General features: G+C 36.9%; 1 protein-coding gene across 11 annotated transcripts in view; it reads left to right on the top strand.

Annotated features, from left to right (window-relative positions):
* Window positions 1-15555, top strand: part of FAM13B (family with sequence similarity 13 member B) — a 95449-nt gene that overhangs the window by 76141 nt on the left and 3753 nt on the right. For 7 of the 11 annotated variants that reach the window (XM_070793640.1, XM_070793638.1, XM_070793639.1 and 4 more), the window contains 11 exons: window positions 76-223; window positions 2925-2990; window positions 4404-4614; window positions 5175-5304; window positions 6844-6925; window positions 8542-8771; window positions 11057-11140; window positions 11370-11465; window positions 13549-13632; window positions 13728-13891; window positions 14453-14554. In XM_070793640.1, the coding sequence (XP_070649741.1) occupies window positions 76-223; window positions 2925-2990; window positions 4404-4614; window positions 5175-5304; window positions 6844-6925; window positions 8542-8771; window positions 11057-11140; window positions 11370-11465; window positions 13549-13632; window positions 13728-13891; window positions 14453-14554 (1397 nt within the window). The remainder of the gene's footprint in view (window positions 1-75; window positions 224-2924; window positions 2991-4403; window positions 4615-5174; window positions 5305-6843; window positions 6926-8541; window positions 8772-11056; window positions 11141-11369; window positions 11466-13548; window positions 13633-13727; window positions 13892-14452; window positions 14555-15555) is intronic. The other 4 variants (XM_070793649.1, XM_070793647.1, XM_070793642.1 and 1 more) reach the window with 2 other exon arrangements.

The following is a 15555-nucleotide window of genomic DNA, read 5'->3' as shown; positions in this document are numbered from 1 at the left end:
CATAAGCTGGTTGTTTTTAAATAGGGCATGGAAAGCTTCTTGTTTGTGAAATGTATTCTTTATTTTAAAATACAGGATTCTAGTAGCAAGATATGTGATTTGAATGCCAACACTGAATCAGAAGTGCCAGGAAGTCAAAGTGTTGGTGTTCAAGGGGAAGCAGCATGTGTCCAAATTCCACATTTAGATCTGAAGAATGTTTCTGATGGTGATAAATGGGAAGGTAATTTTACCCACACACATTATTTTCCTGATAATGTTATTTGTAACTGAAATTACCCAAGGCAGTAATGAGATTACTGCCCTTTTCTGAGCAACCTTATTCGTTTTTATTTGATTCATGTAAGAGTGAGTGACTATTTTTACTCAAATGCGCTAATGAAATTATGGGGCAGTTATCTCATTTGAATTAATTTTTATCCATTAGCTCTGAGGATGGATGTTAAAATATAAAGAAAATAAAATCAAGGGTAGGCTGTTGTTAATTGTTAAACCAAATCAGGTGCTATCTCCCAGTTTTTGAAAGTCCAGTATGCTAGGGTTTAGGGATCTCACCACTTTAAATAGAGAGCCTAGAATACAGCTACCTTTTCTTTATAATCATCAGAAATACATTTAAAAAGAAATTATCTTCAGAGGTATTTGTAAGCAAATATTGTACTATGTCCCTGTATCTCTGTTAGGTTTTGAAGGTATGGGAGCAGGGTCCTAACAAGTTTTACAAAGGAGAGTAATTTTAACTTAAAAGGCAAAACCACATGGGTTAAAACTCACAGATGTGTATTTAAGACCTTCATTTCATTGTATGTAAGTTTTTTTTTTTTAATCAAAAGGAGCAAAAACTATAAATAAATACCAAACTTCAGTGAATGATCAGCATGCAGAAGGGTTTATGGAGGAGTATATGAATATCTACTGTTTACTTTGAAATCCATGAAGAAAACAAGATGGTTAATGGAATGGAAATGTTATGAAGCAAGTATAGTGAAATGTTGGTAGTAGAATCTAGGGGATTGGTATATGGATGTCCTTTGTAAAATTCTCTAAAAACTTTGCTGTGTATTTGTAAACTTTGAAGTAAAATGTTGCAGTTGAGAAGTAGAAATAAGAAGCATATTTGGATCCAGGGGGGCTTCTGGATCATATCCTGTCCTATGTAAAGAGATAAGGAGACCACTCAGAAATCTTAAAGTTACATATTTGTTCTCTTGAATGAAGATCCCTTCGTAATCTCACCTTTGGCAAGTTAGCCAATGACATATGAGGAATTGCAATGCCAATATCATGTGCTCCTTTTGCCACCTCAAGTCTGCACACCTGATCACAGTTGGAGCATTTTTATTTATTTTTAAGGTATAGCCAATATTTTAAAAGCCCCAGCCAAGTCATTCTGCCAATCTTTACTGCTGTCTTTCAATCCCTACTCCTCCTCCCTTTTTGGTCTAGATGTTTGGCAGGCCCAGCGGTGTATTATGTGTCATAACTTGGACTAAATCAGGAAGTTATCTTCCATTTACTTTGTTCTGGGTTATTCAGGATGTTTGGGATTTATGAAGATGCTCCCCCAGGGTTAGAGATATATTAGCATTCTGGTGGCAATGAAGATCAAATGTCCCTTTAAGTTACTCATCCTGGCGTAGTTACTGAGAAGGAGTGGTGGTCATCAGAGCATCCTTTGAGCTGAAAGTTAGGAAAGGAGTCTCTGAAAGATGAAGCTGGGCTTCTGACAGAGTATTTAATGCTGTTGCTTTTTGGAGGATGCAGATAAATAGCCCTTTATAGTCCTTGGCCTGAGGGTCCTGATCTTAAGTTTTAAGCATAGAAGACCATTTGTTTTCCATTGTCTGAGGAGATAGGACATTCTCTGTCCAGCTTCAGCTTTCTGAGGGCTTCCCTAAAGAGAGCCTGATGCTAGGCTCTCTTTTGTTGCCTTGTTGGAATCCACTGACTCTTTACAAATTGTTGTGGTAGGGAAGGGAAGGTCACTATGTACTCCTGATCCCTGATTTTCAGTGTCTGAGCTGCCCTGGCTCAACAGCTGTGACAAGTCCACATAGACCTCCTCCTGGCTTTTCCAGGAATACGGGTCAGTGACTTGCAGAGAGCCAACAGCAGTCGACACCTGAGTGAACTTCTCAGCCATGAACTCTGCATGTGCTTGGGAGAGTGGCTGTTAGCAGACCATGTTGCTCCTTCCACTTGTGCCCACAATACAGAGACTGATTTTCCATAACTGGGAGTTTAGGATATTCTAAAATAATAGTCTTCCTCAAGAAACCAAATTACTTTAGATCTGCATACCTTGGAAAAAGAGATGTACCCCATTTGAAATGACTCTTAACAGAGAAGTAGGGTGACTTCAAATGGAGGACCATCTCATTCTTCCTAAGTATATGGGTCTTGGGTTTTTGTATTGTTCCAAGGGTAGTCAGCAAAATGCAGTTAGTGAATGGGTAGCACATGTCTGCCACCAGTATGCATTTGTAGCCATCCAAAGGTCTTGGTTTTTAATGGAAGTGGACATCTTCAGATTCTTACCTGCTGGCTCTTGTATGAGATAACAGTAGAATCTTTTTGTAGAGCAAACTAAGGGAAATATTTTTCTGTCAAATTGTTTATACTGAAAAGCTTCCACAGTACCTGATTAAGTTTCCATTTCTTCAGTTTTATGTTTGAGTTTTAATAGAACAGCACTACTTTAATTTTTTTGCCTTGCTTGCTGAAATGGAAATGTATGTTTGTGTTTGTTTTTAAAGTTTGGTTAGTAGTAATTTCTTTGAATAAAGTTTTTGAGCAGAATGCCTAACAGGTTTTAGGGAAATGTTTTTGGTATCTTTGGCTTTGTGTTAGTTATGTGTATGGTTTGTTCTGACTGTGCTGTGTGTTCACTTTAGTATTTTTTGCCATTTTTTCCATTTTATTAGCGTCATGCCCTATCACTTTTCCCCTCATTGATTTCAAAACAATGCATCTGCAGAGAGATGGGGAGGGTAAGTATGGTTCACCATAGTTTAGCTTTTTTGCCTTTTTATGGTTCACTTTGTTTGCCTTTTTATTAGCCCTTCTCCTGCTGTCCCCAAATATTAGGAAAACTGTTCTGGGTTAAAAATGATACCCAGAAAATACTGTTTTTTGTTAGTTCCCTCTTTTTCTTAAAACAGGAGATTTCTCATAAAATGTTTATTACCAGTTACTTATTTTCTGGGAAGCAGGTACAAGGGTTGCTTTGAAAATCACTTTATTGCTGGGTTTATTACGGGATTGCACGCTATGTACCCAATTTTTAGTTATCAGATAGATCTGGGCTTTAAAAAACGAAGTTGATTATGTTCTTATTATCCTGAAAAAATGTAATGCTTTAAATTGCTAATGCATAAAGTTAAACTAAATTAGTAGCAGTTCATAGGTATTGTGCAAAAAAAAAAAGTCATTCTTGCTTTTTGACACTGTCAAGCCAATTTTTGCATCCTAAAATATTTAACTCATTTTTGCTATTAAAAGCCATAGCATCAAAATTTACACTATAGTCATATATTAAGTTAATGTGTAGATGGAAAAGTCCCTATCCCCTCCCCAAATCAAGGGGGATACTTGAAGATAATTATGTATTTGGAGTATATTTGTGGGTTGTGTGTTTATCTGTATGTGTTCTGTATGTAATCAAGCCTTATTTGTGCAGAGACATCAGATACCTCAATATGGCTTCATATGAGAACTTATAGGATAACTCCAATAAAATAAATGTACTTAAGAAGGAGTACTGCTGTTAAATTTTGTGTTGTTAATACTTTTGGGTTTAATTATTAAAATATGTATTATACACAGAAATCCTGTAGCAGAAAATAACCACCTCTGTTTAATGTTAGAGTCCTGGTATTGTCAGGTGAATTAGCTGCTTGTTTATAAATCTAACAATTCTTTTGTTGGAGTCCAAGAGCCATTTGCTGAGTATTCTGAATAGCATGGGGAATAGCTTCCACTTCTTAACATAGTCACTTGACAGTGAGGGACAATTTATTCATCTGGCAGCATTTGGCTCAGTTAAATTCCCAATTAAGGACTGTTAAATGTTTACTGTTTCTAAATGAAGACTTTTCCCTACTGGAAAAATAGCATTTAGTATAATTTTGAAGAGCTTGACAGTGTCCCTTCTTGCTTTGTGACTGGGTTCAGAAATTTAAAGTGTAACTCCTTATGTGAAATTAGGACTGAAGTAAAAAGTGAAGCTCAGACAACTTTAAACAATAGTAGGCTGTATGAAGATCCTAGGAGCCCATAAATATTATATTATATGAACCACTACAGAATGATATGGTTTAAAGAACATATAGCTGATACTGTGTGACTTTTTTTCATACAGAACCAAGAGACCCATGGTACTATTCTTTATGTTTGTTTTCCAGAGCCATTTCCTGCTTTTAAGTCTTGGCAGGAAGACTCTGAGTCTGGAGAAGCTCAGCTGTCTCCACAAGCTGGAAGAATGAATCATCACCCCCTGGAAGAAGACTGTCCTCCAGTGTTATCACATCGGAGTTTAGATTTTGGGCAAAGCCAGCGTTTCCTACATGATCCAGAAATGTTGGATTCCTCATCTAAAGCACTTTCTTTTGCTAGGTAAGTGATGTTTATGTTTTTATGGGCAGTGAATCCTATCACATACCCAGGTCCTTTGAGAGATTTTAATCCTCTAGGCCTATAGTTGAAAGCTTTCTTCCCAATTTCATGAAGCATGCTTTTGTGGTTTATTATTTTGAGTGCCCCCAAATTGAGTTCTTTGAGCGTCTGTTAAGGTTTGCTCTCTAATAGACATCTTTCCGTGATGTATTTATTTATTCATTCATGACTGAAATTGATCCTGAAAGTTAAAACGTTTCCTTTACAGTTTGGACACCAAAAGAGCTCTAAGCTGCTTGGTGTCTTTGTGTTTTATCTGCATTTGCCCAAGCGCCTTTTGAATAATTCCAGATTGTTTTCATTGCTACTGTGTTAGCTTTTTGTGGTCTCTAGCGTAGTTCAAGTTTCTTTCTACCATTTGTCCTTCAGTGTTAGGGGTTTAATTGCACTTAAAAAATTTACTTCTTGATAATAGTGTGATGTTTTATCAGGGTAATAGGAGAGATGGTGTTGATAACTTGAAAATTTAACTACAGTGTTCACCTCTTGTTTTAATTCAGGATTCGAAGATCATCCTTTAGTTCAAAAGATGAAAAAAGAGAGGACAGAACACCATATCAATTAGTCAAGAAACTTCAGAAAAAAATCAGACAATTTGAGGAACAATTTGAAAGGGAAAGAAATGGCAAGGTGAGTTTGTAACACTGCCCATTGTAAAGTAGATCTGTTGGAACTTAGAGGACATTCTCCCATCTCTTACCTGGGAGAGAGAACTAATCTAAGACGTCCAGAAAAATAGCGCTTATATAGATCTGAGATTATATAGTTCCTTGTCACCCCACTCCAGTACTCTTGCCTGGAAAATCCCATGGATGGAGGAGCCTGGTGGGCTGCAGTCCATGGGGTCTCGAGGAGTTGGACATGACTGAGCAACGTCACTTTTCACTTTTCACTTTCCTGCATTGGAGAAGGAAATGGCAACCCACTCCAGTATTCTTGCCTGGAGAATCCCAGGGATGGCGGAGCCTGGTGGGCTGCCGTCTATGGGGTCGCACAGAGACTAAAGCGACTTAGCAGCAGCAGCAGCAGCAGCAGCAGCAGCAGCAGCAGCCGCCTTCTGATTCCGGACTAGTATTCTTGCCATTGTACCACTGAATTTTTGTATTCCTGTTGGAAAAGAGCTTGTTGAATTTTAAGGCAAATACTTTACATTGACAAATTATATTAATGCTATTTCTGCTCCCTCAAAAACCACAGGTAGCCAGGGGAGGTGGGCGTGAAGGGGTGAGATATTTAATCGTTAGAACATGTGAAGTAGGTAAAGTCTTATACTTGAAGTCAGAAGACGTTTAGTTAGATCTGCTTTCTGCCAGTTGCTAGACCCTCCTCTGAGAGAGCTTTACTTAATATCTTGCCCTGTCTACTTAAAGTAAGATAAATGAAGATTGAGTGAACTCTCTGCTGTGAACACTGTCAAATACTATTTGAGCAGAAATTAAAATAACCTTTGGGACTTCCTGGTGGTCCAGTGGTTAAGACTCCACACTTCCATGTAAGGAGGTGAGGGTTCCATTCCTGGTGAGGGGACTAAGATCCTGTATGCCACACTGCATGCTGCAAAAAAAACTCAAAAAAACACCCCAACAATAACAACAACAAAAAACCCCACGTTGCATACCCACAAAGATTTTAATGATTGTTTCTTATATTTTTTTTAGGATCTCATTTATTAATTTTACTGAGGTATTAACAGATTTCTTAAAAACATTATCTTTATGAAGAAACAGTGTCAATCTATGAGTAGATTTATAGTCGTAGAGTTGTTGTAGGTTGGATTATCTAGGAAGCATGCTGCGACAGAGATATCAGTGCATGCCATTTCCAAGGGAGTGTTTAGGGAGAATTGCAGCTGTAAGGAGTAAGGCAGCATGGTTGAGAGGAGAATGTAGACCTGGGATATAGTTGCATTCATGGCCTCAGCCTGATTCCACAGTGTTTCCAACTAGGATGGCTGAATTAATATGATTCAGGATTGACTGAATTAAGATGAAGAAGTCAGGCCTTTTTAATCCTATATAACCAGTCATGGATATGAGCTGCTCTGGAGGAGGGGTTTGTAACCTTGGGCCAGGCAGCTCATGTGGGCAAAGGCAATTCCTAGAGAGGGACTTAGCACAGACAGGGGTTGATGAGTGCATAATCTGTGATTCTGTTTTTCTAATTTTTCAGCCCTCCTACAGTGATATAGCAGCCAATCCAAAGGTATTAAAATGGATGACAGAGCTCACCAAACTGCGAAAGCAAATTAAAGGTATAAAATGGGCATTTTTTCAATATAATTGCATTTTAAAATATTCTTTATAATAATATCTGAGCATTATAGTTATAATTTTTGATAACTTTAAATCTTGAACACTGGCAAAATAAAAGTTCTCTTATTTTTTTTATTAGTTATAATCAAAGTTTAAATACTATATTGTATTCTTCCAAATGTCTTTCCTCTTCTTTGATTAATAATAGTCTTTTGATGGGTGCTCTAGATGGTATTGTATTGTGAAGTTTGTATGAGTATTTCAAATATTAAGCAGTTTTGAGTTTGGGTAGGTATTAAGAATTTTTGATGGGTATTTCATCTAAGATTGAGAATATCTAATCATCAATCATTTATACTACAAAGACTAAATTATAAGTTGTGTTGAATCAAAAACTGGGTCTTGTGTTACTGGGTGTCAGCCCAGTATAGCAGTTGCTAAGATATATTTACTTTGTGGGTATTTAGTGAATATGCTTTTTAATGATTGTTAGTACTTAAAGAATTATCTGTACCAAGTGTGGATGTATAAGATGGAGTATCACATTTGGTTTACTCATTTGAATTTATAAAACAAAAATTTTAATGTCTATAAGTACCAAGTACTTGAAGACATCTGAGGTTGTAGCGGTGAACAAGACTGAGTCCCTGTTGTCATTTAAGTTTATTTACATTCTTATGGTTAATTAAGTTCTCCTACCTATTTAGAATTTTCCTTTACAATTCTGTAAAAAATTTTCTCATTTAACACCAGTTTCCAACCATAAATGAAAATCACTACTTTTAATGTATTACTAATGAGTGTTATTAAATTATTAGCCTCCTAATTTCCCAGTTTTCTTTCACTCTTACTGTCCTACAGTAAGTGCATTCTCTGCATCCAGAATTATTTTTTATTAAAAAACTATGTACTGTCTTATTTATAGCTCTTCAGTGGGCTTCCTTTTCCACTTAGAACAAAGTTCAAACCCTTTGCTGGCTTTCAAGGCTTTTTATACTCTGCCCTTTCCCCCCATTTTATCACTTTTCCTTATTTTCTGTTTTTTAAAATATGTCATGGTTTAAGAACATTGGCTTGGCTGTTGCCTCAACTGAGCAGAAATGTTCTTCCCCTAAATCTTCTATACTAGGTTAGTCCCTTTTTATTCCTTGTTCAGCTAGGATGTCACCATCTCAGAAAGGCCTTCTTTATCAGTTCCATCCAAAGGAGCTGCTCTTTCAAAAAGCATGTCTCTTTAACATTGTGACATCATTCTGTTTTATCTTCTTTATAGCACTTAGCACTCACTGAAATTATTTTATGAATCTAATTACTTAGTTTTTATTTTTTACTTCCTGAGTATATGACAACAGAGACCATGTCTGTTTGTTTACTGCTGTTACGCTCATCAGAGCATCTTACTCTAGTAGGCATTGTATGAATATTGGTTGAAAGAAAAATCATACAGTTCTCCTGGTATATATATAATTTAAATATTTCATGTGATCTTGAAATACCTGAGCCTGTGTGTTGTCGATGTATACTTTCCTCTTGTATGTCTTGCGTCTCTTTTGATTTAGTTGAATTTTAGCTAAAATCAGTGGTACTGATTTATCCTCTTGATTTTAAAACGTAGATGCAAAACACAAAACTTCTGATGGAGAATTTGTACCTCAGACACGTCCACGTAGTAACACTCTTCCAAAAAGCTTTGGCTCTTCTCTAGACCATGAAGATGAAGAGAATGAAGATGACTCCAAGGTCATTCACAAGGAGAAGAAGCCATCTAAGGAAGCAACACTTGAACTTATTCTGAAAAGACTCAAAGAAAAACGTGTCGAGAGGTGTCTTCCAGAAGATATCAAAGTAATCTTGAGCTGTGGTTTTTGCCCAGGCTAGCCTTTAGAATCACTGAAATAAAATAATTGAGATAGAGGCATAATGATGTCTAGGTAATCTGCTGCCCTGAGTCAACAAGTTTGCAGTTAAGAAAAATGTTTTTATCAGCACAACATAAGTGCCTGAGTCACAATAATAAAACTAAAAAAACTTGAATGTGATCTGTTCACTTACATTGGAATCAGTTAGCAAGATGAGTGTGTTTGATATACCTGAGTTTGAATCTTGGTCTTGTATCTTAGTAGTTGCATGTATTAAACTCTTAGCTTATTATGCCAGTTTCTGACTGTGCATTCTTCCAGTGAATCCCTTCAGTAGCCATGTGACTGTGATTATGTCCATTAAAATGACACAGTATACAAAACGCATTGCCTAGGGTAGTCCTGGTCAAGGCACTTGGCACCCAAGATCATTTATCAGATGAAGTTTGCTGAAAGAGTGCAGAGGTAGATTGCTTGAGGTGAACTTTTAGTGATGAATCTTGATGTGCACCCCTCTTGACAACAGAGTACACCTCATGGTCTCAATATTAGAGTCTTTCTCCCTTCAAACAGAGCTGGCTTAGAAATTCTAGTAGCTGCCCTCCCCAGTTTTTCTTGGTTTTGCTTTTATGTTATACCAACCTCCTCTCCTCCCCACTCCCTTTCCTATAAATGATTTTGATTGGAGAAGGAAATGGCAACCCACTCCAGTGTTTTTGCCTGGAGAATCCCAGGGACAAGGGAGCCTGGTGGGCTGCCGTCTGTGGGGTTGCACAGAGTTGGACACAACTGAAGTGACTTAGCAGTAGCAGCAGGAGCTTTATTCAGATTCATTCTCCTAGGTTTAAGATTTAAACTTGAGGTTGTAATCAGTGTTTTACAAAGTTTACGCTACTCAATGTACTTAATATAAAATTCTTGTTATAGAAAGTACGTATCCTCTGAATTTTTTATTTTTACCTCTTATTTTCATTCTGGTGGTAAACAGGGTCGATGTAACCACTCCTGGTAGTAACTGGAAGGCTTCCCTGGTGGCTCAGTGATAAAAAAAATCTGCCTGCAATGCAGGAGATGTGGGTTTGATCCCCGGGTTGGGAAGATCTGTGGAGGAGGACTTGGCAACCCACTCCAGTATTCTTGCCTGGAAAATCCCATGGACAGAGGAGCCTGGTGGGCTACAGTCCATGGGTCACAAGAGAGTCAGACATGGCTTAGCGGCTAAACAACAACAGAGAGTAACTGGAGAGTTTGTTTGATTTAAAGTATAGTCTGTGGAACATTGGTTCATTGGTATGTTAAAGGTCATGCTGTCAAACAGAGGGAGAGGGGGTTATGGACAGATAAATTTGGGGCTCCTGCCTACTACCATTGGAGTACTAAAAAATGTCAGAAGAGTATCTTATTTTCAGTATTAAAAAAATGCCGGGTGAAGGGGAGCAGAAATCATAGCGTAGAAGTCTAGGGTCACAAATCGATATTGTTGAGCTCTTTTCAGGAGCTTTCCACTATACTAGTACCAAATTTTCTTAATAGTTTAGGAGAAATACCAAGTTATAAGATCTATACTTGTGTATGCATGCATTTTGAATATGTGCTCACACACAACAAAATTATAATGCTAATAAAAGATTATGTGCAAAATTAAGATAATAGGCATTTATTTTGTTTATTGTATGCTGAGAAGGCACTGTGTAAATGCCTTTACAATGTATTAACTTGTTTAGTCCTCATTGGAATTCTATGAGGTAGGTGAAAGTGAGAGAGGTGAAAGTGAAAGTTGCTCAGTCGTGTCCGACTCTTGGAGACCCCATGGGCTATACAGTCCATGGAATTCTCCAGGCCAGAATACTGGAGTGGATAGCCTTTCCCTTTTCCAGGGTATATTCCCAACCCAGGGATTGAACCCAGGTCTCCCACATTGCAGGCAGTTTCTTTATCAGCTAAGCCACATGGGAAGCCCTATGAGATAGGTGATGTTATCCCCATTTACAGATTAGGATATTGAACGAAAAGAAGGTAACTAACCCAAGGTCACTAAGCTCTTGTGTTCATAACTTATTCAGATAAAATATAAATCAAACCACCAGAGGGAATTGGTACCTAGTTACTAGAAGATCAGATTCTCTAGGAGACTGAAAAGCGTTGCCTACAAATCCATAAGGAAAAGATGTGTTCTTATTAACCTAAGGGCTGATCCTTTCAACCAAATTACTTACATTGCTGAAGGGAATGATGTGGCTAATGGGAGGGTTTTTTTTTTTTTAATTCTAGAAAATGACAAAAGATCATTTGGTAGAAGAGAAAACTTCTCTCCAGAAAAGTCTTCTTTATTATGAAAGTCAACATGGAAGGCCGGTAATGTTTCTCTTGATGAAAAGATTTGATTTCCTGTCTTAAAAGAACATGAATCACTTTTGTGGCCCACATCTTCGAGCTGTTTCATAGAGCATTGTTTCCTACATTTGGATGATTACCTGCCTATTTAAAATAACTTTTTAAAAATTGGAGGGAAAGTCATATTGCCTAATATTTTAGAAATTTTAGATTTCAGATAACTAGGTGATTTCCGTTTTTCTTGCTTCAGGTGACCAGGGAAGAAAGGCATATTGTTAAACCTCTCTATGATAGATACAGACTTGTAAAACAGATGCTGACAAGAGCTAGCATCACTCCTGTCCTTGTAAGTAAAACATGCGAGTATTTATCTAGTTCATTTTACCAAGACCCACTCTTTGCAAAAAAGTCCATACAGTAGTATATTGGAGAAATACACAGCCAAGATAACAAGGATTGTGTATGTAAGGTGAGGTTACTGTTTTTAAAATAACAGGAAATTAATAAGTGCCTACTACTATCTCCCAGGCACTCTTACAAGCATTTTAATCTATGATTATGTTATTAAGTCCTGACAAGTTAAGTTACAACAGATAGAGGATGGTAACCTCATTTCACAGGTGATGAAATTGAGACTCAGGAGTGATGTGCCCAAGGTCATCTACTTATAGAATTAAAAACTCAATATTTCAGACCCTTGCCTAATTTCTTTCCATTTAAATTCAAGTCTTTGAAAATACATCACTCTTGTGATGGCCATCAGTTCCCTTAACTGCAGAATAATATAAACCTATTTGTTCATCTTTTTAAATAAAAAAGTCTATTAAAATAATACGTATTCATATATGTGTGCATTTTTTTTAAAAGAAAATTCTTAATAACTTCGTGCATATTGAGTGCTATCTCCAAGTTAACCATTAGATGGTAGGGCTCTAGCTGTGTCTCAGGCTCAAATAGAAGACAGCATGTAGCCCATTCTGCATCAGTGAATTCATTCTTCGGAGCTTATAGTTTATGTAAACTTGCTGGCCATTTTTATGTTGATGGCCTCTTGAATAGCGGTTCCCTTTAGGCTTTTATATTTAACCCTTACAGAAACATTCTTTTTTAAACTGGCCATTTTTTTAGTTGGCTGTCACTCAACAGAACTTTATTTAGATATAAGCAGTTTTCTTTGAACAATGAATCATGTATAGTGTATACTCTTTTTCACACATAGCTAGTTTATTTAATACTGGTTTTATCTTTTGATTACAAAGTGTTTCTGTGTGTCTCTGATGTTTTCATAATTCCCTAATAGTATAAGTAGTCTTTGAATTTATTTATGAAAATCACCTTAGAATTCCACAGGTTTGTCTTTAAAAACTGAGTCTATAGGAAGCATTTCTAGATCTTATGGACTCCTAAATTTGACTATCATAAAGAGAAATTTGGAGTCTAAAAGTTAAGCCAAGAGAATAGGAGAGAATCGTTTTTCCAACAAATGGTGCTGGCAGTTCCTCAAAAGTTTAAACATTGAGTTACTGTATAACATAGCAGTTCTCTTCCTTGGATATACCCAGGAGAATTGAAAACATTTGTCCACATAAAAATTTGTAGGCATGTCTTAAAAGTAGCATTATTCATAATAGCTAAAGTGTAAAAAACTGTCTAGATGTGCAGCCAACTGATAGATAAACATGATGAGGTATGTCTGTATGGTGGAATATTATTTGCTATGCAAAGGGATGAAGTACTGGTACACACTATAACATGGATAAATCTTGAAAAACACTTAGGTTAAGTGAAAAAAGCTGGACACAAAGGCCACTTAGTATATGATTCCGTTTGTATGAAATATCTAGAATAGACCAGCCCACTGAGACAGAAAATAGATTGTTGTTTGCCATGGGCTAGGGAGAGAGGGCTAATGAATACAGTTTCCTTTTAAGGTGATGAAATGTTCTAGAAACAGATAGTGGTGATGGTTGCACAACTTTGTGAATATACCAAACACCACTAAATTGTATACTGTAAAAGAGTGAATTTTATGGTATATGAATTACATCTTAATGAACTGTTATTTTTTTAAAAAGAAATATAAAGGGGTCCTCAGACCAAGAAAATTGACCACTTTGTTAAAAAGAAAAAATGTTCCCAATTAAATTATCAGTGACACTTCTTTAGTTAGAATTTTAAAAGCATTTATTGAATGAGCTCTTTAGAATTACCTAGACATAAATTATCATTTATCACTCTTATGCATGCATAACAAGTAAAAAGCAAAAATATAGTTAGAAATTCCTACAAACTTTTAAAGCATATGGTTAGGATTTTGAAAATAAAGTTTAAGATCTGTTAAAATAAAGTTTAAGATCTGTTATACTTTATCTGTAATAGCAAAGTGAATTTTCCTTGAATAATAAAAATGTGTATGTTTATTGTCACAGGGATCTCCATCCACCAAGCGAAGAGGTCAGATGTTACAGCCGATCATAGAGGGAGAAACTGCACATTTTTTTGAGGAAATCAAGGTAGTCCTTAAGAGAAATAATTCTGTGATCTTTTTCCTAAAGGAAAAGTTGAAACCATGGCATATTTGATTCTCTGTTTGCATATATATATTTAGGAAGAAGAAGAAGATGGTGTTTGTCTGTCCTCTGAGTTAAATGATATCTTGAAAACTGCTGTACAGGCACAGTCATCATTGGAAAACTCAGAATCTGATGTTGAAGAAAATCAGGAAAAACTGGCTCTAGATCTCCGATTGTCAAGTACTCGAGCAGCTTCTATGTATGTATCCTGGTTTGTGATTTTAGTCTATTTATGTAAGAAATACTCAAAAATTTAGATGCAAAGAAATTTCAGTGTTAAATAATTGAATACTTGGAGAGAATGAATGTAGTGCTCAAGAAATAAAATGATTTTAGAAAGTGTGCTTTACAAAATGTGTTGTCATTCACATTTTCTGAATTGAAAATTAGTGTGTGATAAAAATTGAAAGAAACTAAAGTCCTGCATTTGCTGTATGACAAAGTGCTGGAACCAGCTGAGAGTTATCTGTTCATTTATGCTCTGTCAGCTTCTTTACCTGATGCGGCCTTGGATTCTAATTCTTAGCCCTGGCATTACTTTAGGATCGTGTGGGAAGTTGTTTTGTGTTTGTTTTAAGTACTTATGCTGAGCCCTACAAGCAGCTATTCTGATTTAATTGTTCTAAGGTGAATCTTAGACATTGGTTATTCCAGAAGCCCACCAGCTGAGTTGATTTTGCAGCCAGGGTTAGAAACACTGTTAAGAACATGGTGAATTTAAAGTACCCTTTCAGATGTTTTCTTCCTGTTTGAATTTTAGGCCGGAATTGCTGGAACAACTTTGGAAAGCCAGAGCTGAAAAAAAGAAACTACGTAAAACATTACGGGACTTTGAAGAAGCATTTTATCAACAAAATGGAAGGTTTGTTTGAGCATCACAAAATTTAATCCTCTTTCTTCTTAAGTCACATGTCCTGCCCATATGTTGAAATAAATAGATAAGAATAGAAATAAATTGTGCATATAAGGATGCTAGCATTGAAAATAAAAGTAAAAAACCTTCCTTTATTCCTTGCGGCCCTGCTGTTGATGGCAGAAAAAGCTAGAGCTGGAATAAACAACATCTGACAAAACAAATCAGTATTGTCCTAGAGAGGTGTGGTTGAGTGGCAGTTATTTTAGGTTTCTTAATTCAGTATCCACCCTTTTGGATGGAGAAGGCAATGGCACCCCACTCCAGTACTCTTGCCTGGAAAATCCCGTGGATGGAGGAGCCTGGTGGGCTGCAGTCCACGGGGTCCCTAAGAGTTGGACACGACTGAGCGACTTCCCTTTCACTTTTCACTTTCATGCATTGGAGAAGGAAATGGCAACCCACTCCAGTACTCTTGCCTGGAGAATCCCAGGGACGGGGAAGCCTGGTGGCCTTTCATCTATGGGGTCGCATAGAGTCAGACACGACTGAAGCGACTTAGCAGCTTACCCTTTTGGAAGTGTTTGTGAATGAGATCTCCTTTTAGAAAGGGTCCCAAATGTGTGTGTTGTTCTCAATTAGTTTGGATTCTTCTATTGAGACCATGGCTGCTTAGGTTGTGTGTTGTCTCTTTCTAGGACACATACTTCCAAGGTGTGTATTACTGTGGCAGTCTTGTGGCTCCTGTAATACAGTATGGCCAGTGCCTTTATCTAACTGGGTAATGCACAGTTGACCCAGTGGGACTTTTTTAAAAGTAAGGGAAATACATTCTAATTCAGATTATGGCCAGAAGTGACAATTAATTTATCTCAGGGCTCAGAAGAGACAATTTATCTCAGGGCTCAGAAGAGTTGTTCCATGTTACCAGATGATCTTACCAAGCCATTAACTCTATAGTAGTTCTCCCACATCAGTTTTATGTCTGTTTCAGTTACACCATGATTAAC

This window comes from Bos indicus, chromosome 7 (assembly GCF_029378745.1).
Source record: "Bos indicus isolate NIAB-ARS_2022 breed Sahiwal x Tharparkar chromosome 7, NIAB-ARS_B.indTharparkar_mat_pri_1.0, whole genome shotgun sequence".
NCBI classification, from domain to species: Eukaryota; Metazoa; Chordata; class Mammalia; order Artiodactyla; family Bovidae; genus Bos; species Bos indicus.
The sequence above is the reverse complement of the archived record's forward strand: the minus strand, read 5'-3'. Positions and strand labels throughout refer to the sequence as shown.